Here is a 22,314-nt window from a genome sequence, read left to right on the forward strand (position 1 = left end):
GTGTGGCTTGGCGGAGGGAAAATCAGTATTTTGGAATTCTTTGGTGGGCAGGTAGATTTTTAAAGCCGGTTTCCCTCCACCCTCATTCTCTTCGCTCGCAGAGACTTACTCTTTGCGGAATCCAGACTGACTTTCCTTACAGGACACAACTATAAAGGCTGCGCCAGGGAAGTTCACGTCCATGTTGACTTTGGATTCAGAAATGGGAAACTCTTCAGATGGGAACTGTTCAGGAGCATTCTGAAAAGCAGAGTTTTTTAAACAGTTATAAACCAGAGGTTGGAGACACAGCCATCCATTCTACCATTTCTAAATTAAATTGATGCTGAGCTAGGCTAGCTAGCTTGGAGCTGATCTGGAGAGACCCTATATCTCAAAAACTTATGGAGTCAGAAGATGCCACCTTCTTAAGCTACAGAGGAGCTGAAAAGGCAGTCCCTTCCTTATAGTTCACCAACAAGGGGAACAAGCAAGAGCCAGAAAGCACAATCCTGCCAGGGACTCCAGCATCACCCGACCTTTTCTCAAAGGGAAGGGGCTGGCTTTCTTTGGAACAGGGGCTGGATGAAGGTGTTTTCCTCTCCAGCAGCTCTTTTCTCATATGGATAAGGAAGGAGTCTAAGAAAGCCCTTCTAGTCCAGCACCTTGTTCTCACAGTGGCCAAACAGTACTGCTCTCCTCATTTGTAATGTCCAGCAGCTGGTATTCAGAGGCACAATGCCTCCAAGCACTGGAGGGAGAGCATAGCTAGCAGTTGTTTGTGCTCTGACCTACTTCAGAGCCTCCTCGGATCTACTATAAATACAACATATAATATATTTCAAGATGGCTAATGGAAATTTTAATCAAAGAAAGAAAAGCCTGAATAGCTTTGAGAATGCTTTTTATGAAACTATAATAGAGACGTATCTTGGAAGTCGATCAGAATCTGTTCCAGAAGTCCGTTCGACTTCCAAAACATTCAGAAACCAAAGCTCCTGCAGCCAATCAAAAGCTGCAGAAGCCACGCTTCCAAAAATCGTTCGAAAACTGAAACACTCACTTCCAGGTTTCAATTGTTTGGGAATCTATTTGTTTGGGAGCCAAGGCGTTTGAGATCCAAGGTACAACTGTAAATTAAAATGTGATATTGGAGGGGGGGGGGACTTACCTGCAAGAAGGAACAGATCTGTTTTGTCAGATCGAGCAGACTCTCCTCTCCCTGATGGAGGGTCTGAGTAATAGAAACTGTGAGCCACTCCTGGACAGTTTGGGAACTGCCTTGGTAGAAGAGGTCTGTGGCTGAGCAGTTCTGGGAATGTATGCAGTGCTGGAGGGACTGGGCCAGGAGGATAGAGCTGGAGCTGATCGTTCCATCTGTCAAGTGAAAAAGGAGACATGGCTCAACTCACTCATCTTTGGATATCCATTTTCTCTTCATCATATTACAAGAACAAACTGATCTCAACAGCTACAAAGACTGAATTGATTGAACAAATAAACAAATGTGCACACTATCTCATTTATCGATATGGTTAAAACTACTGTACTATTTGCTTTTTAAAGTCCCATTTTACCAGGAAGAGGTGGTGCCAGAAGCTGATTGGATAGCAGCTGGAGGTGTTCTAGAGTGATGTCCCGAATGGCAGGGATGTGAAACAGGTGAGTAAACATGTGAGGAGATTTAGGGGCAAAAATATTTAGAAGAGCCATGCGGCAGTACAGCCTAGCGAGTGCAGCTTCACATCGTAAAAGTTCTCTGTAAAAAGAGAGATAAAGAAAACACATATTTCAAGGGTCTTTAAAAAAACCTCTGTATACACACAATATTTTGTCCCTGAACCTTCTGAACCAAAGTAAGATGTTTTTCAGTTTAGTTGGGTGATATGATAGCCTTGTTCAAATATATAAAAGGATGTCACATAGAGGAGGGAGAAAGGTTGTTTTCTGCTGCTCCAGAGAAGCGGACACAGAGCAATGGATCCAAACTACAAGAAAGAAGATTCCACCTAAACATTAGGAAGAACTTCCTGACAGTAAGAGCTGTTTGACAGTGGAATTTGCTGCCAAGGAGTGTGGTGGAGTCTCCTACTTTGGAGGTCTTTAAGCAGAGGCTTGACAACCATATGTCAGGAGTGCTCTGATGGTGTTTCCTGCTTGGCAGGGGGTTGGACTCGATGGCTTTGTGGTCTCTTCCAACTCTATGATTCTATGATTCTATTTGTAAAATTGCAGGGCTTAAGTTCCTATAGTAGCTTTGCAAGGGAAGAATGGGAGAAAAACAGTACTTGGCCACCCCCGTGGGGCTCGTTATGCCCCAGACCCCCAGCAGTCCCACCAGGTCTAGTGGTCACCAGCTGTCACTGCCATCTCTCTGTGTCTGATCAGCTGTATTAGGGCATCAGCAATCCCTTAGGATTGAAAAATGTGTGTACTTTCCCCCTCTTCCCTTCAACTGTATTCTAAATATGTGTGGTACTGCTTATATTCTTTCACTAGATGGCACTGCAACACAGCTTGCTTTGGCATGCACCAAGAGACAGCAAACAGCACTACAACAGCATCTAGGGACAAAGTGTAGCATTCATTCCTGAGAAATAGTTGTTCCTTTACTATCTGTGGCAGTGAAGGGCAAACCTCTCCAGCTGAATAGGACAGGTTACAGGATGACTTGTGAATAAAACTACCAACTAACCCTGAATTAATAAAAGAATGAACAGAAATTAACAACTGTTAAGTGGCGAAATTAAAAAAGAATACATAGATTCTATAAAAATGGAAAATAACCATTATCAGAACGTTAGTTGAACTTTGGTGGAGAAGGTCCTTCATAAACACTGTCAGGTTTCCTTTTGGATGTCAGAAAATATTTTATTACACAAAGCTACACCTCTTGGACCGCAGCAGAGAGACTCTGGATGTAGCTGCAAGGATAACAGTCTCAGGCGCACACTCCCTCCCCAATGCTTTAATCTTAATTTACCTGTGAATCTGAATGTTTGTATTGTCCAGAGAGACCAGGCCATTTGTTGCAGTCCTCCTATAGCCAGCAGGTGGTCGTTCAAGCATATCAATAGGGTACCAGTATCTGACCAAGACACCTTCGCTCCTGAGATAAGTCTCTACCTGGACAAGCTCATTCACCTGAAATGACAAAATGTTTTTCACCTGACAACTCTGCGCCTTTGTGACGGGCTACAGTAGCCAAAACGCCAGAGCTACCCCACCCAAGCTTAAACATAGCTTCCACTTGCCGAATCAACGTCCAGAACAACTCCGTGGAGACCAAATGTCTTCAACATCCCACGGATAGCAAACTTAGGCAGGGCTGTTCCTACGGCATTGGTGGCCACGTTGTTACTATCTGGGCAGCGGGTGACGACGGTGAGACCTGAAACCAAGAGAAAGGTGGTCTTAACATTGTGATCTTTGGTAAGTTGAAGCTGGGCCTTCTCAAGGAGGCGGCCACCTTGCTAAAGCTAGCAGCTGCTCCTATGTCTGGCCTATACAGACCATCCCAAGCTAGAAATGTGTGAGACGTAGATAAGGACTTGTACATCCCCCAATCTGTGGCCTGTTGTTTGCGGTTATCATAAAGCAAGTCAGCTCTGGCTGCCATGTCTTCTTGCCATATTGTGTTGGCATCAAGGCCTATGGGAAAGCAGCACAGGATCACGGTGATGAGAAGCAGGGCCTCTGACTTAGCTCCAACTATGATGGCAGCTAAATTCCTTCTGCTTCGTTAGTCTATAGGAACAGAGTGTGGGTGTTCACATATCCCCGCCCAACATTTCATGGCTGCAGCCTCAAAACGGTGGTTGTGCTGATGCGAGTGGGTGAACGAGTAACTGCAGCACACCCACCCCAAGCAGACCTTCGCCTGCTTCTCAGCGGAGGTGGCTCACTCATTCTGTTTGGAGCCATCCAAGGCGAGGCCCTGAATCCACCCTTAATCTAACCCAAGGAGTGTTACGATATAGAAGCAATGCGGCAGCGAGCTGGTAGCTTGGAAGCAAAACATGAATGGGAATGTTGGGACTGTTCCGTGGGAAACAGAGGGACAGTCTATTCTCAGTGTGAAGCACCGGAATTAGCTCAGAGTATAATATGAGCTGTACAGGAAGTACAGGAGGAGTTCGTCTCTCGGCTGCTGGAGTTTGAAGAGAGCAGACGTGTTTTTCTGTAACGCTGCAAAGACAGATATAAAGACATGTAAATACGTTTCTGTCTATCTCTTTCCCCTGCCCACAGGGGGGCAGGGAAGAGTGGTGTGTTCTTCTCACGCTGAGGAGGATCGCCAATCGCGACCTAGCCTGTATCCTGCCGGGGAATGCAGACAGGGAGGTCAACCGGTGATTCAAGCCGGGTGCCTGGAGAATGGCCAGTTTCTCCTGATAATGGCTTGAATCCCAACAAGGAGAACCGAGGTCAAAGGCCGACTCCCTCCCAAAACATACCTTTCCGAACTTTATCAATGGTGAACTTATTGGCTTCGTCTTTGATATCCTCAATTGTGGGAAGGTACAGGTCTCGAGGGATGCCCCCGTTTTCCTCATAGAGGAATTCCACTGTTTGCCGGGCTATATCAACCATTCCTGAAACAAAGACCATCCTTCAATTATGCAAGCCTATGGAACAGCTTGAAGGCTAGCAGTTTGGATCACTGGGAGCGAAACCTCTCAGGCAATGGCTGAATGAGCAGGTCACTACAGGCCAGAATCTCTAGCAAATGTGGAAAACCTTTTATGAGTATCTAGCTCTGTATCGAAGCTACCAGCATGAGTTTGAACAAACTGCAGGAGGCAGTGGAAGACAGGAGTGCCTGGCGTACTCTGGTCCATGGGGTCACAAAGAGTTGGACATGACTAAACAACAACAGCTTTGTATTGAAGCAGAGGGATAAGCACAAGAGCAAAGGTTTGCCAGTGTGGGTATTAACAAAGGGGCCTGGAAATTGGTGCTAAATTCAGAAGAGAAATGCTTCTGGTGGACTTACCCAGCTGCAAAGCTCCTTTAATTTGATCCAAGCCAGACTTCCTCTCTGCTTCATTGCGGAACCGCCTTCTAATTGTAGGGAATACTTTGGTCTCCCAGGCTTTCACTAGCAAGGCATAGTGATCCTCCTGCCAAGGAAAGCCAAGCATATCCATGTCAGATTGAGGGAGGGACATCAGTCCACCCAGCCACGGAATATTTATCCCGACAAGCAGCAGCTCTCAAGAGGTCTAAAGAAGTCTGAGAGCTTCTAAATGCAAAACATCTTTATTAACCCAGAGGTATGCCTCCCTCCCACCTCAACACACACACGTAAAAATCCAAGAAAATGCACACCATGCAAACTGCAGTGTTGAAAAACAAGAGTATCTACAGTATATCCAAGTTTTGCTCTGATCCCTCCTTGCGTGAATCATGGCATTTAGAAAATGGCAGGGATCTATAGATTTGCAGAAAAATACAGAATTCTGTTATGGGGTGAGTGCAGGAAGCATCTATAAGAAGGCAAGCGAAGAAAGAAAGGCGATGCTAATTGAAGCTGAGGAGTAGAGGGAATCCATTTAGTGAGGCAGCTGGCAGCTACACTAATCTGTAAATGTGGGAACTGGTGGGCAGACAGACAAAGTACCAGGTGGAGACTGCCCTGACAAACTCTTCCTTCCTAAGCTACTACGTTTGTTCGTGTTATTTTCAATCCGTCATTCGGGTGGAATCTGGAACCTGCTTAGCATGGAACCATGTGATGCTGTCAAGGAGATGCGCATATGAGATCCAGTAGTAGATAGGTAGCCGTGTTGGTCTGCCATAGTCAAAATAAAAAAATTCCTTCCAGTAGCACCTTAAAGACCAACTAAGTTAGTTCTTGGTATGAGCTTTCGTGTGCATGCACACTTCTTCAGATACTTCTTCAGGTATCTGAAGAAGTGTGCATGCACACGAAAGCTCATACCAAGAACTAACTTAGTTGGTCTTTAAGGTGCTACTGGAAGGAATTTTTTTATTTTGAATATGAGATCCAGTATGGGTTGCATGGATATGGACAACCAGTTTGAGAGGTCTACAAAAGAGGCAACGTAGAAGCTCTGTGATGCCAGAACACCCAGAAGCAAGCATTTGAAGTGAGTTGAAATTTGTTATTGTTAATGTTGAAAGTCTGAAATAAAAAGCAGCTGAGCATGTAAGAACCCCATTGCATTCTGCTTACCCTTGGGATGTCATCATCGTCTTCATCATCGCTTTCATCATCTGCAATGGGAGGAGGGTGAGGCTCAGGGCCCGATGTGATGAAGTTTTCATAGCTGAGTTCCATCTTATAATGGCAAGAAGTGTCACTGTCATATTCTGTATTCAAGCAAGAAGTCGGAGGCGGGGGGGGGGGGGGAGAGAGAGAGAGAGAGAGAAAGTTGTGCCAACCAACAAATCTGATGAATGCAACATGACCCTTAGTTTGGAGGAAAGCTTCCTGATAGTGCTTTTGTTGCATTAATGAGAGGCTGCAAACAAGTACAAACATGTGAAGCTGCCCTACATGGAATCAGGCTAATTGGCCTATCTGCCCCAGTGTTGCTGACTCTGGCTGACAGCATCTCTCCAGGGTCTTGGGGAAGGAAAAGACTTCCCAGTCTTGTTAATGCCACCAGTAGCTCCAAGTTGTGATGGCTAGAAGTTGGCTCCAGGAGCAGAGGTAGCAAACCTGTGAACACCAATCACTAGGCGGCAGCAGTGGGAGAGGACCAACCAGATGCCCTTGGAAAGCCGGAAAGCCTTGCTTGTGGACTTCTTAGAGCAGGCATAGGCAAACTCTGCCCTCCAGATGTTTTGGGACTACAACTCCCATCATCCCTAGCTAACAGGACCAGTGGTCAGGGATGATGGGAATTGTAGTCTCAAAGCATCTGGAGGGCAGAGTTTGCCTATGCCTGTCTTAGAGGCATCTCCTTTGGAAAATAGGATGATGGACAAGATAGGCCTTTCATCTGATCCAACTAGTCTCTTTTCTTACCTAGGGTTGCCATATTTCAAAAAGTAAAAACCAGGATACCCAAAAGCTGTTGAGCTTTTTTTTTAAGGACCCTCCCCAAAAAAGTGATTTGTGATTGTCTAAAAAACAGGACAAATCGCCACATTTTGGAAATTATCCCCAGATGTCATTACTGCCTTTGAAATCCAGACCTATGGCAGCCCTATTTTACCAGAAATCTGAGACATTCTGCATGCATATTGTGTGCTCTGTCACTGAACTACAGCTTCTCACTACTGGCTAAGGGGGAAATATCATTTTGATTGCCAATAATCTAAGTGATTCTCAAAAGGTGAGTTAGAACCACGATAGGAGACAAAAGCCACCTGGAAGGTAGCACTGCCAACAGCAAAGCTTTGAAAGGAACAACAAGTGTGTGGCTTTTGCAACACTGGGTGGAATCAATGGAGGATCAGGAGTAAAACTGACTCTAGATTACAGTTTAGAAATGGCTAATATACCTTGTAACATTGAAACTGGTATAACTGGAATAATCAGCTCACTTCTGCAAATGGGGCACTGGAATTGGCCTTGGGTTCAACTCCCTGCTCCAACTCAGATAAAATATGAGGTTATGCCGCACAATTGCAACCAGTTTTAAACTACCATGCCAACCTCTAAGGAACTGTGGGTTTCTCTGCTACAGATCCGCAAATTCTTCTTATGGAAATACAATTCCCAGAGTTCATAAGTGGTGCAAGACAAGTCATGACACTTAAACTGGGTCAGGTCTGCAATGTAGCTACGCCTTGCATTTCAGATCCTCATTTGCAAAGGCTGAATGTTCATGGCCTACATCCTAGGGCCATCATAAAAACTAACAAGAAAAAGTTTTTTATTCCTTTCCAAATTAAGGTATTCAAGAAGTAATAATAATAATAATAATAATAATACAGTGGTATTTCGGGTTAAGTACTTAATTCATTCCAGAGGTCCGTTCTTAACCTGAAACTGTTCTTAACCTGAAGCACCACTTTAGCTAATGGGACCTCCTGCTGCCACAGCCACACAATTTCTGTTCTCATCCTGAAGCAAAGTTCTTAACCCGAGGTAATATTTCTGGGTTAGCAGAGTCTGTAACCTGAAGCGTATGTAACCTGAAGCGTATGTAACCCGAGGTGCTAGAGTTGCATGCACTTAAATGTCAGTTGCTGTCAGAACTCCAGTCACCCTCCACTGGCACGCCTAGCCTGTTTTGCTACTAGAGGGGAGCTGCTCTCCTTACGCTGCTGAGCTGTGGCCACAGCGGCAATCCGGCAAGGTGGCCCATGAGTCCCTGGGTCGGAGGCGGTGCTGGTGCCTGCGTCGTTATCGCTATCGGAAGCCATGGCAAAAGGCAATGCTTCAAAGTTGGCACTGATTTCTTCTGCGAGGTCGATGCAGAGGTCGGCGGCGTTTCGGTGAGCCTGGCCTTCTGCGTAGGCAAACTGACGAGACCCAAAATTGGCTCGGACTTTGGTGTTCTGCAAGGGGACGGAAGCAAAGCAGAAGGGGTCAACTTGAGACCGCTTTCAGTCTTACGCTCTTTGCTGTACTCTGGCAACAGAGGGTTGTGTTGGGCTTACTAAATACTTCTCAGAACTACGGTTTCTGTTGCACAATAACCCAAGAAGCATTTTTTTTTAAATGGTATTACTAATAATGCAGTTGTTGTCCAAAAAGGAAATCAGTATTAGAAAAAGGAAACATGAAAAGATACTCCACTGTGCTATTAATAATATTGAATATTGAACTCTATATCTAATTATTTGGGTTATTTCTAGCCAGCTTCTCAATTCTGCTGGATGCCTAAATCAGGATACAATTAAATAATTTTAATAATGCATATAAAGTAACAAGAAGAGATCCAGATGAAGCCAAGAAAGGACATTAAAGCAAGCTACTAGAGCAGTAGTCCGTCTAAGAAAGGAAGATCTGAACAGCCAGGTTAAAAGGGGCAAGCTCCTGAATCTGTTGCTGGGAATCCAATGCCAAGCCTTATGGAAACTTATTTATAGATCTCTCTAACCACAAAAAGAACTTTTCTCTACAGAACAAACACATCAGTGCCAGGATAGGGGTAGCTAATGTGGTGCCATTCAGATGTTATATGACTCCAACTCCCATCAACCCCAGCAAACATGAGCAATTGTCAGGGAGTATGGGGAATTGGTAAATTTCCATTATTGCTGTTGTTATATTATTATTATTATTATTATTATTATTATAGTTATTAGTATATTTTTTCAAAACAGAACTAAAAGCAACTTTCAAAAGTGAACATCAAAAACAAGGCGAAAACAACCTAAAATACAACAAGATGTGTAAAAACATTTCATTTCTTCCCTTAGATGTGTGTGGGCTGGTTATGATTACATAATAGAGAAATGGAGAAAGGTACTCTGCACAAGAACAGGGGGTTTTGCCATAATTTTTGCTCCACATATTCAAAGGCCTGGATTTAAGAATAGGATCTGGGGCCAAGCTCTGGTGAACTCTAGCTGGGAGATACAGAGGGTGTTTAACCTGCCTTCTTCTGGATGTGGACGACAGGCCACATTCCCCCAGACACATCCTCCAGATATGGCCCCAACCGCAGTCCGCAGTATGTAAAATACACCCGGCCTTTGGCTGGCTGCCCTGGAGGAGGAGGGGTGCCTTCTGCCCTTTCCCAGCCAATGCCTGCAACATCACCTAGGGGAAAAGAAAAGGGTTAAAAGGAAAAAGGTTGTTTCTATCCCTCTGCCACTCCTGATGTGGCTCTCATAAGATGCTTGCAGGTTAAGCATAGCTGACATACCAGGAGAGAGGGTCACATCCAGTCTCACACTTTTCCACTGCAGCAAACTGGAACCGTTGTAGTGAACAGTCCTTCCATTGCTGAAACCATGTGAAGAAAGGGTGAAGCATTAGCTGGAGAAACAATTAATATTTCACTTGAGCACTAGGAGTATTAAGTCCCTAAAAGTAAACTTCAACAAGCCCATGCTCAATTGTTACCGTAAAGGTAAAGGGACCCCTGACCATTAGGTCCAGTCATGGCTGACTCTGGGGTTGTGGCACTCATCTCACTTTATTGGCCGAGGGAGCCGGCGTACAGCTTCTGGGTCATGTGGCCAGCATGACTAAGCCGCTTCTGGCAAACCAGAGCAGCACACGGAAACGCCATTTACCTTCCCGCCAGAGCAGTACCTATTTATCTACTTGCACTTTGATGTGCTTTCGAACTGCTAGGTTGGCAGGAGCAGCGACCGAGCAACGGGAGCTCACCCCGTCACGGGGATTCGAACCGCTGACCTTCTGATCAGCAAGCTGTAGGCTCTGTGGTTTAACCAACAGAGCCACCCACATCCCAGTTGTTACCATACTGAGATAGCAAAAAACAGTCAGACCTTTTGTGGAGCATCAAAGGGCGTACAAATGTAAATGGATGTAAACGGGCTTGCGCTCAATACCTGGGGCAGATTACGGGAGGAAGTTACACAGAACACCAACACCCACCTCGCTGGTCTCATTCTGGGACCCTCATAACAGAAATAAAGGTTGCCTGATCATGAGTTCCTTAAGATATCCGACACTAGATACTGATACAGCTTCACAGTAACCTACAACCTACTTGTGGAAGAGGCAGGTGCCCACGGGGTTGGTCCATGCTCCTTCACGCTTTTCTGCTTCCGTGGCAAAGCCAAACGAAACAATCGGCCCTGTGTCATCATCTGTATCTCCGTAGGACACTATCTCAATCTCCCAATAGAAGGATGGTGCCTGGAGAAAGGAGCAAAGCACACACACGACCATCCAGGGATTAACCCAGAATAAAAGGCACTCCCCAGCACCTCCTGAATCATTATTTGTGCATGCTTGAAGACAGGTGAAGAGGCAACTATACCCATCATGAGTTCTCACCTGTACCGGAACTGGTGATGTGGCGTAAATGAAGGTGCCACGAGGCAGCCCTCCACCGGCACTGGGATCCGCAAGGAAAGTCACGGCTGTAAGATGTGAGGAGAACATACAGGCTCGCACAGGTGGGAAGACCTTAGAAGGATTCCAGGTGACTTCCTTGGGCTGAACCAAGAAGAGAAGGGCCTGCATTTAATTATACATAACTGCAATGTGTAAACTGGTTTTTTTGCCTGCAAACTCCAAAGTACACTTAGCAGGAGACATTCATGAACAGATATGCAATTGGACATTTTATGCTGTAATACTAGCTCATCATCTGCCTTCTTCAGGCACCAAAACAGTTCAAGGAGGAGGCAGGCTAAGCCTCTGCATATATATTTACCTGCCTTCGGTCTGCCTGGAGAGGTGGCGGTGGGGGGCGAGCGCTGTCACGATACAGCATCCGTAACCTTTCACACTGCACTTCTACAACAAGGAGCCGCTCCCCTAGAAGATCGCAAACAAAGCCAGCAACAATGTGCCTGTCAGACCTTAAGATGAGAATGGGGCCATTCACTTCACGGAGTCCTCCTAAACCATATTTGTAACCTCTGAGTGTGATCTCAAAGACCTCCAAGGTAGAATTAGCAAAAGACTTGCTAACTAGTGAAGTCAGACTGCGACATGTTGTTTCAGCTGTTTATTCATACAGCGGTACCTCGGTTTAAGAACAGCCCTGTTTACAAACTATTCGGTTTACAAGCTCCGCAAAACCAAAAGTAGTTTCCCGGTTTGTGAACTTTACCTCGGTCTAAGAACAGAAGTCGAACAGTGGAAGGGCACCAGCGGTGGAAGGCCTCATCAGGGAAAGTGTGCCTCGGTTTAAGAACGGTTTCGGTTTAAGAACCGACTTCCAGAATGGATTAAGTTCGTAAACTGAGATACCACTGTATTAGTTTAATCCTGTCCTTCCTTCAAGGAGCTCAGGATGGCAAACGTGGGTCGTACCAAAAACTCCATTTCACCTTCACAACCTCTCAGTAAGAAACTGAGCCAAGACCATCCAGTGAGCTTCAAGGCTGATACTCTAGCCAATATACAACATGGGCTCCCCAGTTAGATTATACTTCTGCCCCTTTCGCAGTAGATGGTAAAGGTAAAGGGACCCCTGACCATGAGGTCCAGTCGTGGCCAACTTTGGGGTTGCGGCGCTCATCTCGCTTTATTGGCTGAGGGAGCCGGCATACAGCTTCCGGGTCATGTGGCCAGCATGACTAAGCTGCTTCTGGTGAACCAGAGCAGCGCACAGAAACGCCGTTTACCTTCCCGCCGGAGCGGTACCTATTTATCTGCTTGCACTTTGACATGCTTTCGAACTGCTAGGTTGGTAGGAGCAGGGACCGAGCAACGGGAGCTCACCCCGTCGCGGGGATTCGAACCGCCGACCTTCTGATCGGCAAGTATTAGGCTCTGTGGTTTAACCCACAGTGCCACCCGCATCCCAGTCACAGTAGATGACTGATAGCTTATTTCAGCAGTGAGCTACTGGTAGCTTATGGGCTCAAACTGGCTTCCAGATGGCAGCTAGTTGGGCTATCATGCTCTTCAGGGGGGTAAAGTGAACCCTTTAAGCTCCATCTGGCTGTAGGAAAGAGAAACTGAGAAATGCTTCATTTTTTTCTCCCTTCAGAACAGATCGCACAGCTGTCAGATGTAAGTAAGTAAGTAAGTAGGACCACTTCTGGGGTGAGGATGTAGCCATTTGCCCTGCTCCAGACTGGTCAAACCTAGTTGCCAACCTTAATTCAATTAAACTGCGGGCGCAAGCCACAGCAAAAACACACACTGTATCTTAAATATGGGCCAAGCTCACTGCTGCATTAAGTAAGACGGAGTTCCTACCAGGGCTGCATTCCTGGGCAACGAGGCTAAGGACTTCCACAGCAGCTGGACACTGCTGGATGAATTCTTCACAGAAGGAGCTATCCTCCAGCAACTGTGCCATCACCAGGCATGCTCTTGGGAGACAGGGCAGAGGAGGAGACAAAAAGGACAAGGATTGAAAAATCCTGCCAGAACGTACACGAGATTACACAGATTGCATTGCTGGCAGATGCCTTCTGTGTTGCTGGCAGAAACAAGTGTATTGGGGGAAATAATCCCTTGCCTGCTAGTTAGGACTACTGGTTTTCGTTGTTCATTAGGTCTCATTGGGCTTTTTGTGATAAAGAAAGTGGTGGGAAAAGGCAATAGAAAATCAGAATGAATGCTCAACACAGGCAACAACCGATTAGGCCGGGGAAAATATTCCTGACCCACGCGTACATCAGCAGAGGGAGCATAAGCCTACCCCACCCTGATATGCCCTGCCTCCTTTTCCGGCAACCTCCAGGTTGCCACGTTGCGAGTATGCGCTGTCAAACGTCAATTGGATGCATGTAAATCAGTCGTTGCCTGCATACAGTTGTTACCCTCCTTGCAAACTTTATGCAAACAAATCAGAATAAATGCTCAATGAACAGGTTGCCTGAAAGTGGCACAAGTCCTTTCAGTATAGCCATGCACTGTATTCAGTGGATATGTTTGCTGTTTGCTGAATAAAGGGTGAAGACAGACATAACGTAGAGCAGTGAGTGATCTGGAAGTGCACTTGCAGTGCACAGCTGAGATGCACTTTTCCTCTATAGGCCAGAGCTCCAAAAAATCTGGTTCTACAATAGGAAGCCTCCTATCCATGATACTGACGGGCTGCCCTCTGCAATGTCGCCATGGAGCAGCTTTGCCCTTCTTTGCTATAATATTCTATATAAAATTTAAAATATTGTAGGCTGCTTTCTAGGCAAATGTCTATCCCAAGGAACTTACAATTAATAAAGTAATGAATCAATTACTATGTGTTCATTTTACACTTTTAATAATAAATAGGCAGAGTGAAGCTCATCAGATTCACCATGAGCTCTGTCTTCTCTATCTGTCTTCACCCCGTATCCACTTCACTTCTGAGGTGCCATAAGCCCTCTTTTTCCAGGACATGTCCTCTTTTTCATGGGTAGAGGCATCATAGTGATCCATAGTTAAAAGTAGAAGTCTGCATTTATGTCCTCTTTTCTGCTCTTCAAAATATGGCAACCCTACAGTTCCAACCCACCTAGCAAAGCACCCAGCCCTTCGTGGTACCTTGCCTCCCAACCACAGCTCAACCACTGCCAGAACCGCCACCACTCACCTGGTTCTAATTTCAGCAAGGAGTCGCACCACTGCCATTACTGGAGTTGAGCCATCTCCTGTTGCAGGAAGTGAGGTATGAATAGAGAGACTTCCCTCCTGAGGAAGCAACATGGACTGGACTGCCTGTACTACCTTCTCAGTAATGGACAGTTTATGGAGAGGCAATGCCTGGTGGTGGTGGAGGAGGGGGCACGGTAAAAAGTTAAATTCAAGTTGTTAGTTTCTGGGAAATGAGGGAATTACCTGGAGTTATATAGCCTCATTATTACATCGTCACAAAAACACATTGCACGGTTTAAAAAGTAACAAACCAAGAAGAAAATGGCAAGATAGGCACAAAAGCTCAATGATTTCCATTACATATCACTGGAATAAAACTTTCAAACTGCCTTCTTTACTGAATGCCCAAACTGTCCCATGTCAGCTTTTCAAAACAACAACAACAACAACAACCCAGAGCCAGTGTGGTGTAGTGGTTAAGAGCAGCAGACTCGTAATCTGGTGAACCGGGTTCGATTCCCTGCTCCTCCACATGCAGCTGCTGGGTGACCTTGGGCTAGTCACACTTCTCTGAAGTCTCTCAGCCCCACTCACCTCACAGAGTGTTTGTTGTGGGGGAGGAAGGGAAAGGAGAATGTTAGCCGCTTTGAGACTCCTTAAAGGGAGTGAAAGGCGGGATATCAAATCCAAATCCAACCCGCTCATGAAGTGCCCCCTCTAAAAAGCTGCTCAGATTTTAAACTGCAGCTTGAATTTGACAATTCAGTCCTATAGCCTTGCATGCAACAACTCACCCAGTAGCTATATGTGACAAATAATCTCATGCAGGGAAGTAAGAGGGCTAGCAGAAAACGAATGCATCTCTGTCCCACCTCCAGCATCCCACACTGGTTCTGTGCTGGCCACAGAGGAAGGGAAGCCTATCCTTTCTCCTCCAGCCCACTTAGTATGAAGCAATTACAAATCCACAACTAACTGAGGCTAGTTTCCTATGTTCCCATGGTGGCCACAGATGAGAAGGCTTCTCTTGAAGCTACTGGTCTCTATAGCAGGGTAGTAAAATAAAACTGCAGGCCAGCAACTTTTGTCGGCTTATTTACACGGTTGAAGTATTACACTCAGCGTTGGATTTTAAAATGACCTTACCTCTGGTCTTGGAACACAGAGCCTAGATAATGGAATAGTTAAAATGTCTGATGCTTGGGAGGTCTTTCTACAGTCTATACTGGTAGGCGGAAATTTGACCGTTGCTATACCTTCCTGTTCATTAATAGATGCCACCACTCCAATGCTTCCTGCTATTCCCCTACCCAAAACCTATTGAAAAGAGAAAGAGGGAACAGTCAGGAATGAAGGTTAGACTTATCTGGGGCTATAAATAATTTACTGCTATGGATGAAGTAATAAACCTAGCACACGGCACAGAGAAACATGACAGCCATAACAGAAAGAATGGCAGGGTTTTATATCCTCAAACAGAAGCTTTGCCACTGATTTGCAGAACAGAGGGTGGGGTGAGGAATTAAAGGGCGCACGGCCAGTCACCTGCACTTCAGAGCCAATTTTGATCGTCTCTTTGAAGCCACCAAGAGCGCAAAGAGCAGCGACTGCCTGGCGAGCGATCCTTTGAAGTTTGGCAAGTTTCCTTCCGCTGCTGCTGCCATTCTCCAGGATGCTTTCTGCATATTTTCCCAGCTGAGGAATATACATCAGAGCACGCGAAAGGACCTGAGGGAGTATGGGAGAAACACACACAAATTTTATTTTTCTCATATATATATATATATATATATATATATATATATATATATATATATATAAAATTGTCCAGTAGCACCTTAGAGACCAACTAAGTTTGTTCTTGGTATAAGCTTTTATTTTTCTATAAAGGGGCTTGGCTAGGAAAAGCAAATGGAAAACAAGGACAGGGGTAGGGGTGTGGAGAACTGGTCAATTTCAGCCTTTGACAACTTTTAGTATTTTTGATACTGGATTCACTCCAATATTTTGTGGTAGGCCCTACCTTTGCATAATTGCTGTCTTCTGACTGAATTCTAGGTGACTTTTTATGCTTACAGAAGAAGCTCATGTTGCAGTTTGGGCAAGCGACTCCCCAACTTTCATGTTCACACCCAAGAAGCTAAGGATCCTTCCCTGACTTACTTTTTCAGCTGTGGTTGTCCATATCTGAGCTGCATTGGATTCTGGTGCCATGAGCAAGCTGTGGAGCAAAGCAATCACCTCTGCCGCCATGCTGTTTGCTACATGGCCACTGATGAAGGGCCTCACAGGGTCGGTTCTGTTGAGAAAAATGAATGGTGGGCTGTAAGTTGCTAATCCACCCGTCAGGCCCAAATAACTCTTTGATTAGCAAGTGTGGGTGAAACCAAGTGGATGACAGTAGTGGAAAGATCTGGCTCCATGTCATTTTGCCTGCAGCAGAACCTCAAGCAGAACCCTCAAGGCCTCTCTGCCTGGCCCCACATTTTACCAGCCCTACTCCATTAGCCTCTCCATTGCCTTTTTCTGACAGGAAAGTGTCCTTGAACTGTGATAACGCTTTCCTGGATAAAGGATGGAGACATGGGTGTGCATGTCAGAAACATAAAGCAAATCAGAAACCTTCAACTTTTGCGTGGGTAGAATATGATGCACTGTACAAAGGCAAGACCATCCACTTTTGCCTGTGGCCCCGACCACCACTGGGATGCAGCCTCTGGAAGACTGCCCACAACGGATTGTGGCCCACACAGCCTGAAAGAGGTTTCCTACCTCTGGTCTACAGGAAAGCTAACCAGGGGTCAGAGTGACCTTTGATTAGACAAACCAATTGTGTGGCCGAGATTATGGCTGTTAAGACCTTTGACTTACAAAGAAGATGACTGTGTATGAGACCTTGGTACTTGGAAAAAAATGAAGAGGAGAAAAACCTTGTAAGTTGTTAAAAAGGACTAGTGGATAAAAGTGAGAAATACCTTGTTTAGTGACTCAGCAGCTGATAAAGCCATAAGACGAAAGCAGCAACAGCATGCGCTTTTGAGAAAATGCTGAAATGGGATGTGCTTAAAACCAGTTTGGAGAAATTACAAGAATATTTAAGTTTCTTCCTAGCAGAGTTTGAGCAAACAGGGAGAGTAGAAAAGTCCTATGTCCACCTCTTTGTGAGCATCTCTAAGCAACATAGATATATGCCTGTCCCCACTTAAACCTAGGGTAGAAGAGTACAGTCCACTTCCACTCTACATCAGGGTATTCTGGACACCAGCAGAGATTCTGTACCTGGCAAGCTCTGAGTTCCGCTCCCTGCAAATGGAGATTTGTGCTGTTTTCTTTTTGTCCCCAGTTGACAGGCCACTAGTGCTTTCAGGACTGACCGTTTCTACCGGTGGCCCCACGCTCACGATCAATCCGGACTGTGCCCACTTGGTGGCCTTCCGCAAAGCAGCAGCTGCTTCCTCCGTGATCACTTCGCAGCAACCACTCTGAAAAAGAAACAGCTCTTTTGCAACTCACACGGTATTTGGAATGAACAGGCCAATGCCATTTACCCTAAGGCTAACTATCACTAGAAATCCCTCTTTTTCTAGTCCTGCAGGCTAACTACAAAAGCATCAATTGGCAAGCCACATCTTGCTGGGGAAAAAATTGTAATTATTATTTTCACTTTTGCAAAGCAGATTAAGCTATTCACACAATTAATTTATTTTGCCCTTACTTTGGTCATATCTCGATCCATCTTAACCACCTTCTCCATGTTGGCTCCTGTTCCAAGGCGAAATGGCCGACCTTCTGAGCTACTACAAAGGGAAGGATAAAACACAGAATAAATGTTGGCTGCAGCATCCAGATTTCTTAACTGCGTTCCACAGAGCTCAAATTACCTCAGCAATGGCTGAAGCACTTCATGAGATGACTGGTCTTCCCGCTTATGTATAAAAATGGAAAGTTTGCCATCCACAGCTTCACTCTCTTCTCCTGGATCTTTGTCTCCTTTAAGGGAACCTTTTGGGCTGGTTTTTGTCAATGAAGTATCAGTTTCAGAAGCAGTTGGAGAAAGAACCGTCTGACATCCTGCAAGCAAGGAAAACAAGCTTTAAGCAATAGCTGTAAACACATTCTATACCTTTTCTGGTAGTATACAAATACTAAAGAAATTTAATTCAATTCATAGTTTGCCCTACACCAAGCTACAGGAATGGACAAGCTAATCACATAACTCCTAGCTACAATGATGAGACCATCTATTGTCCTAATCCTGAAGTATCTCAGGCTTCCAAAGGTCAGTTTGAAAAAAAAGTCTCACACTGATTCCAATGGGTGTAGGCTTGGTCTATAGATATGCATATGCAGCAAAACGTGATGGTAGAGTCCTGCTTGGACTGTAATACTTTAAACTGCAAACAGGAATATTGAGACACTAACGGGTTAACACCACCTCCCCACAATCGCCTAGGTCAGACAAAAACATCTAAGTTTTGAGAAGTTTAGCTAGCTCCTGAGACTCCTTTCCCAGTTCTGATCTTTTGCTAAGTTAAACCACAGAGCAATGGAAGAGGGAAAAGAAAGCCTTGCTAGTTTTTTCCTGGCACATGGTTTTTACTTCAAAGAACATTCAAAAATGGCATTTCTGTCTGCAGGAAAATCATTTCATGGTGGCGTCTTAAGATCCACTGCACTGGAGCACAAACTTGCAGCATGAAATGGTCCTGTCCAGTCCTAAGGATATTGCATGTGCAGACTGAGACTTACAATTTGAGCAATAGAGGTTCTCTGGGGAAGAAAAGCCCAGACTTGTGGTCCAGCTACTGGGAGCATCTCTCTGAAAAGCCTTGAGGTCCAGGCTAAGCACATATATGGGAGGCTTGAGACAAGACTCCAAGGCAACCTTAAAGGCTGAGCTGGAACATAGGGGTGGAAGTGGCTTGTAGCATCTGCTGGTCCAGACCCCCCAAAAGGCTATGGGAGATCAGGGCAGACAATGGAAGCACTGAGGCAACGTGCTTCTGTGACCCACCCCTGTAACGTTTTGTGGAGGTTTCCAAGCTGTTATAAAAGGAGGATCACAAAAGTGAAAGATGCTCCCTGAATTCTCATGCAACAATGATTAGTTTCTCAAGATCTTGAGCATTCCCTACCTGGTACCACGTAATCAGCCAGTTTTGCTAAGAGCAGGGAGGCAATTTTAGAAGCTGGGTCACTGGGGTCATCCTGCTCACTGTTCAGGGAGGGCACAGAGTAACTCCAGGGTGGCAATTCGACATTCCCACAGTCCTCAACACTCATGAGTGGAAGAGCAGCACGGCAGAGTTGAAGGATGATGAGGACCAGCTTTGGAGAGGGACGCTGGTCCAAAAGCAGAGAGAGAAGCTTGGATACACAGGCTGGTTGGCTTAGGATTGCTTTGCCAATGTGACTCCTGAAAGACAACAAACACCAACAGCTTTGAATGCATTTTTTAAAAAAGATCTGTCTGTCTGTCTATCTAGCACCTACCCTTTTCAACTCTCTGGCACCCTATCTGCATAACCTAGCAATTCTAAAGTATAGATGCCTTTTTCTCTCGCAAGATTGAATGTATTGCCCTCGGCTATACTTGAGGGACGATTCCAACAGATTCCACACGAAAAACACTTATGTCTCTGTGGAGATGGCAGTACCAAATCGGTGGCGCATGCCCTTCTGGCTTGCACTCTTTATAAAGACTTGAGGAATGAGGTTATCACCCCTCTTTTATTGTCCATTCCAGGTCGCCCAGCCACTGCCACAGTGTCCTTTCTCTTCGCAGATCAAGATGAGCAGGTGACAGCAAAGGTTGCAAGGTTTTTAGCTGGGGCAATTAGAATAAGATCCATTTGACTATTGATTCAAAACCTTAAAATGTATTTTATATAACTGACTTTTTATTTCTATTCTTTGTATATTGTGTTGTTGCTTTATTGCTATGGCCAATGGCTGATGCAAATAAAGATTCACACACACACACACACACACACACACACACACACAGTCTTGAAACAAAATCAGGTGAAAACAGGATGTTCTATACAACTTGGGTTCCAAGCCTGTCAAAATTGTTCTAAGTGATTTCTCAACTGGAGAGTAGAAACAGAGCTAAAGAGACTAAAAGCAATACATCTTCAATCAGGAAGGATTGTGAACTGTAACCATTTATTTAGGATGTGTTTCAGCTATTGCTGGGATTAACAGTGGGTTTGTTTGGCTTTTTGTTTAAAATGACCCTTTGGGAGCCAAATTACAAGGCAACCTTTCCCACTTTCCATGGACAAAGGCAGGAGGACAGCTCTCACAACAACACAGCTTTGGACAAAATAAAAGGCATTGTAATTGGCTGAGTCATTTTAAACAACAAAACCTTCCCCATGACTTCCCACAAAATTCAAGGGACACAACAAGATTGCAGAGTCAACTCAAATTAATCTTCCTATTTACATTAATGACACAACATACTAAGAAGAAAATGTGCTACAGGAAACTGTGGGTGTTCTGCCACCCAAATGGATTTTGGTCCAGTAGCATAGCATATCAAGCTGCTCAAATATACTTGATTCACTCAAAAATTTCAATAGTTGTTGGTTGTTTTTTTACTCCAAAGCTCTGCCACCAACATTACTAAAATGAGTTCATTCTAGTCTAAAGTGTGATCCAGAGAGCAAGAATTCGGCCGTACCTAGACAGGTCATTCAGGAGACTGAGCACATCCTGCAGGGCATCATTCCCAGCTGCCTGGTTGCCACAGCACTCTGTGGCACGTGCCAAGTGGTTGGTTAAGAGACTGGAGACCTGGCGAGCCAAACCTGAGTGCACAGCCTCAGTTGATCCACCTGCAAAAGGAATATAAGTGGGATCATAGTTGATGAGATCCAACTGAAACACACTGAGTAGCTATTAGAAACAGGAGAACACCTATAATGAAAAATGTAGATTGGAGGTTGTAGAAACATTTATTGATTTATAAAAGTATTTAAATACCACCACTGATAAAATATCAGTTGGTGTACAGCAACATAAAAACAACATAAAATAGTCCTGAGTGGGCCCTTTAGATATTTTTGTTGGGTTTGGGGTTGTAAAACTTGAGTTAGAAGATGGTTGCTTTTGATTTAGATGCCCTCCTGCATAGGAAAGTCAAAAGTCCACAGGAGAATTAGAAGTGTAATAGGATGTTTTGCTCAGGAAGTTGTGCACAGGAGTGTCAAAAGTTCAGAGTCTGGCAAGGAGCCAAGGAGAAAAATAAGCATATCCAAGAGTCTATCTCCTGATTAGCTAAAAGGGGTTGAGGTGGGAAGTGATAATGCTGTACAGAATTCAGTCTAGACACTAGTCTGAAAAAGTCGAGTCAGAAACTTGAAAAAGTGAAGAGCTGCAAAAAGGGATGAGATGCTTTATAGGCATGACCAAACTTGGCCCTACAGCTGTTTTGGGACTACAACTTCCATCATTCCTAGCTAACAGGACCAGTGGTCAGGGATGATGGGAACTGTAGTCCCAGAACAGCTGGAGGGCCAAGTTTGGCCATGTCTGCTTTAAGAGAGCTGCAGCATTGGAAAATGAGAGTGTATATGGACAATGAAGCAAAAAGGAGCCAGGGGAGTTTTACACTAAGTTTATTGCCACTGAATACTCAGTTCAACCAAAAGCTTCCATATCTCTTTACTGCACAAATATGTTTTCAAGCATCTTAGTTCACATAACCAGGGCCAGGCCTGCAAGCTCCTCCTACCTTCCTCTTTCTCCCATTCGACACAACGGTTGGCTAGCACTTGGAATGCAGCCCAAGCCATGGTGGCCACTTTCTGCTTCTTTGTTTGCTTCTCACTGGAGCTGGATTCGGTCTGGCTGCTTAAGCTGCACAAGCGATCCATCAGCTGGACGAGGCCACTCCGCACCAGGCACTTCTCTTCACTCCTGCCCAGAACCACGACAGTGGGGTGACAGTAGCATTTTAGCCCTCTTAATACACGCCCAAGTTGAAACCACACAACAAATATACAGCGTCTGTCAATCTCATTTCCTGCTTTGCTGCTGTCTATAATACCATGGTGTCTTGTGCTTAACTATTTTCATTGTTCTAATTATATTCTGAATGCTGAGTCCCATGGTGAAGCTATGGCCAGAAAGAAGAGCAAGATCTTTAACTATCTATAGGCAAATTTGGACATAAAAACTGATACGGGCTGCCTTGGCATTCTCAATACAATGTGAAGTTG

At 45.0% G+C, this 22,314-nt stretch overlaps 1 protein-coding gene across 4 annotated transcripts in view; it reads right to left on the reverse strand.

Annotated features, from left to right (window-relative positions):
- The window catches only part of HECTD4 (HECT domain E3 ubiquitin protein ligase 4), a 114,527-nt gene that overhangs the window by 22,695 nt on the left and 69,518 nt on the right, over positions 1 to 22,314 (reverse strand). For 3 of the 4 annotated variants that reach the window (XM_081202859.1, XM_081202858.1, XM_081202857.1), the window contains exons 34-58: positions 21,828 to 22,012; positions 20,775 to 20,928; positions 19,222 to 19,502; positions 17,968 to 18,157; positions 17,802 to 17,883; positions 17,366 to 17,568; positions 16,250 to 16,385; positions 15,632 to 15,814; positions 15,233 to 15,403; positions 14,085 to 14,254; positions 12,761 to 12,876; positions 11,262 to 11,365; positions 10,880 to 11,062; positions 10,590 to 10,738; positions 9,774 to 9,853; positions 9,504 to 9,667; positions 8,220 to 8,457; positions 6,179 to 6,315; positions 4,976 to 5,102; positions 4,437 to 4,574; positions 3,234 to 3,370; positions 2,963 to 3,123; positions 1,557 to 1,738; positions 1,151 to 1,356; positions 110 to 240 (exon numbers count right to left, since the gene is read on the reverse strand). In XM_081202859.1, coding sequence (XP_081058985.1) covers positions 110 to 240; positions 1,151 to 1,356; positions 1,557 to 1,738; positions 2,963 to 3,123; positions 3,234 to 3,370; positions 4,437 to 4,574; positions 4,976 to 5,102; positions 6,179 to 6,315; positions 8,220 to 8,457; positions 9,504 to 9,667; positions 9,774 to 9,853; positions 10,590 to 10,738; positions 10,880 to 11,062; positions 11,262 to 11,365; positions 12,761 to 12,876; positions 14,085 to 14,254; positions 15,233 to 15,403; positions 15,632 to 15,814; positions 16,250 to 16,385; positions 17,366 to 17,568; positions 17,802 to 17,883; positions 17,968 to 18,157; positions 19,222 to 19,502; positions 20,775 to 20,928; positions 21,828 to 22,012 — 4,008 coding nt within the window. The remainder of the gene's footprint in view (positions 1 to 109; positions 241 to 1,150; positions 1,357 to 1,556; positions 1,739 to 2,962; positions 3,124 to 3,233; positions 3,371 to 4,436; positions 4,575 to 4,975; positions 5,103 to 6,178; positions 6,316 to 8,219; positions 8,458 to 9,503; positions 9,668 to 9,773; positions 9,854 to 10,589; positions 10,739 to 10,879; positions 11,063 to 11,261; positions 11,366 to 12,760; positions 12,877 to 14,084; positions 14,255 to 15,232; positions 15,404 to 15,631; positions 15,815 to 16,249; positions 16,386 to 17,365; positions 17,569 to 17,801; positions 17,884 to 17,967; positions 18,158 to 19,221; positions 19,503 to 20,774; positions 20,929 to 21,827; positions 22,013 to 22,314) is intronic. The other variant, XM_081202860.1, reaches the window with a different exon arrangement.

Source organism: Podarcis bocagei (genome assembly GCF_964188305.1).
Source record: "Podarcis bocagei genome assembly, chromosome: 7".
NCBI lineage: Eukaryota > Metazoa > Chordata > Lepidosauria > Squamata > Lacertidae > Podarcis > Podarcis bocagei.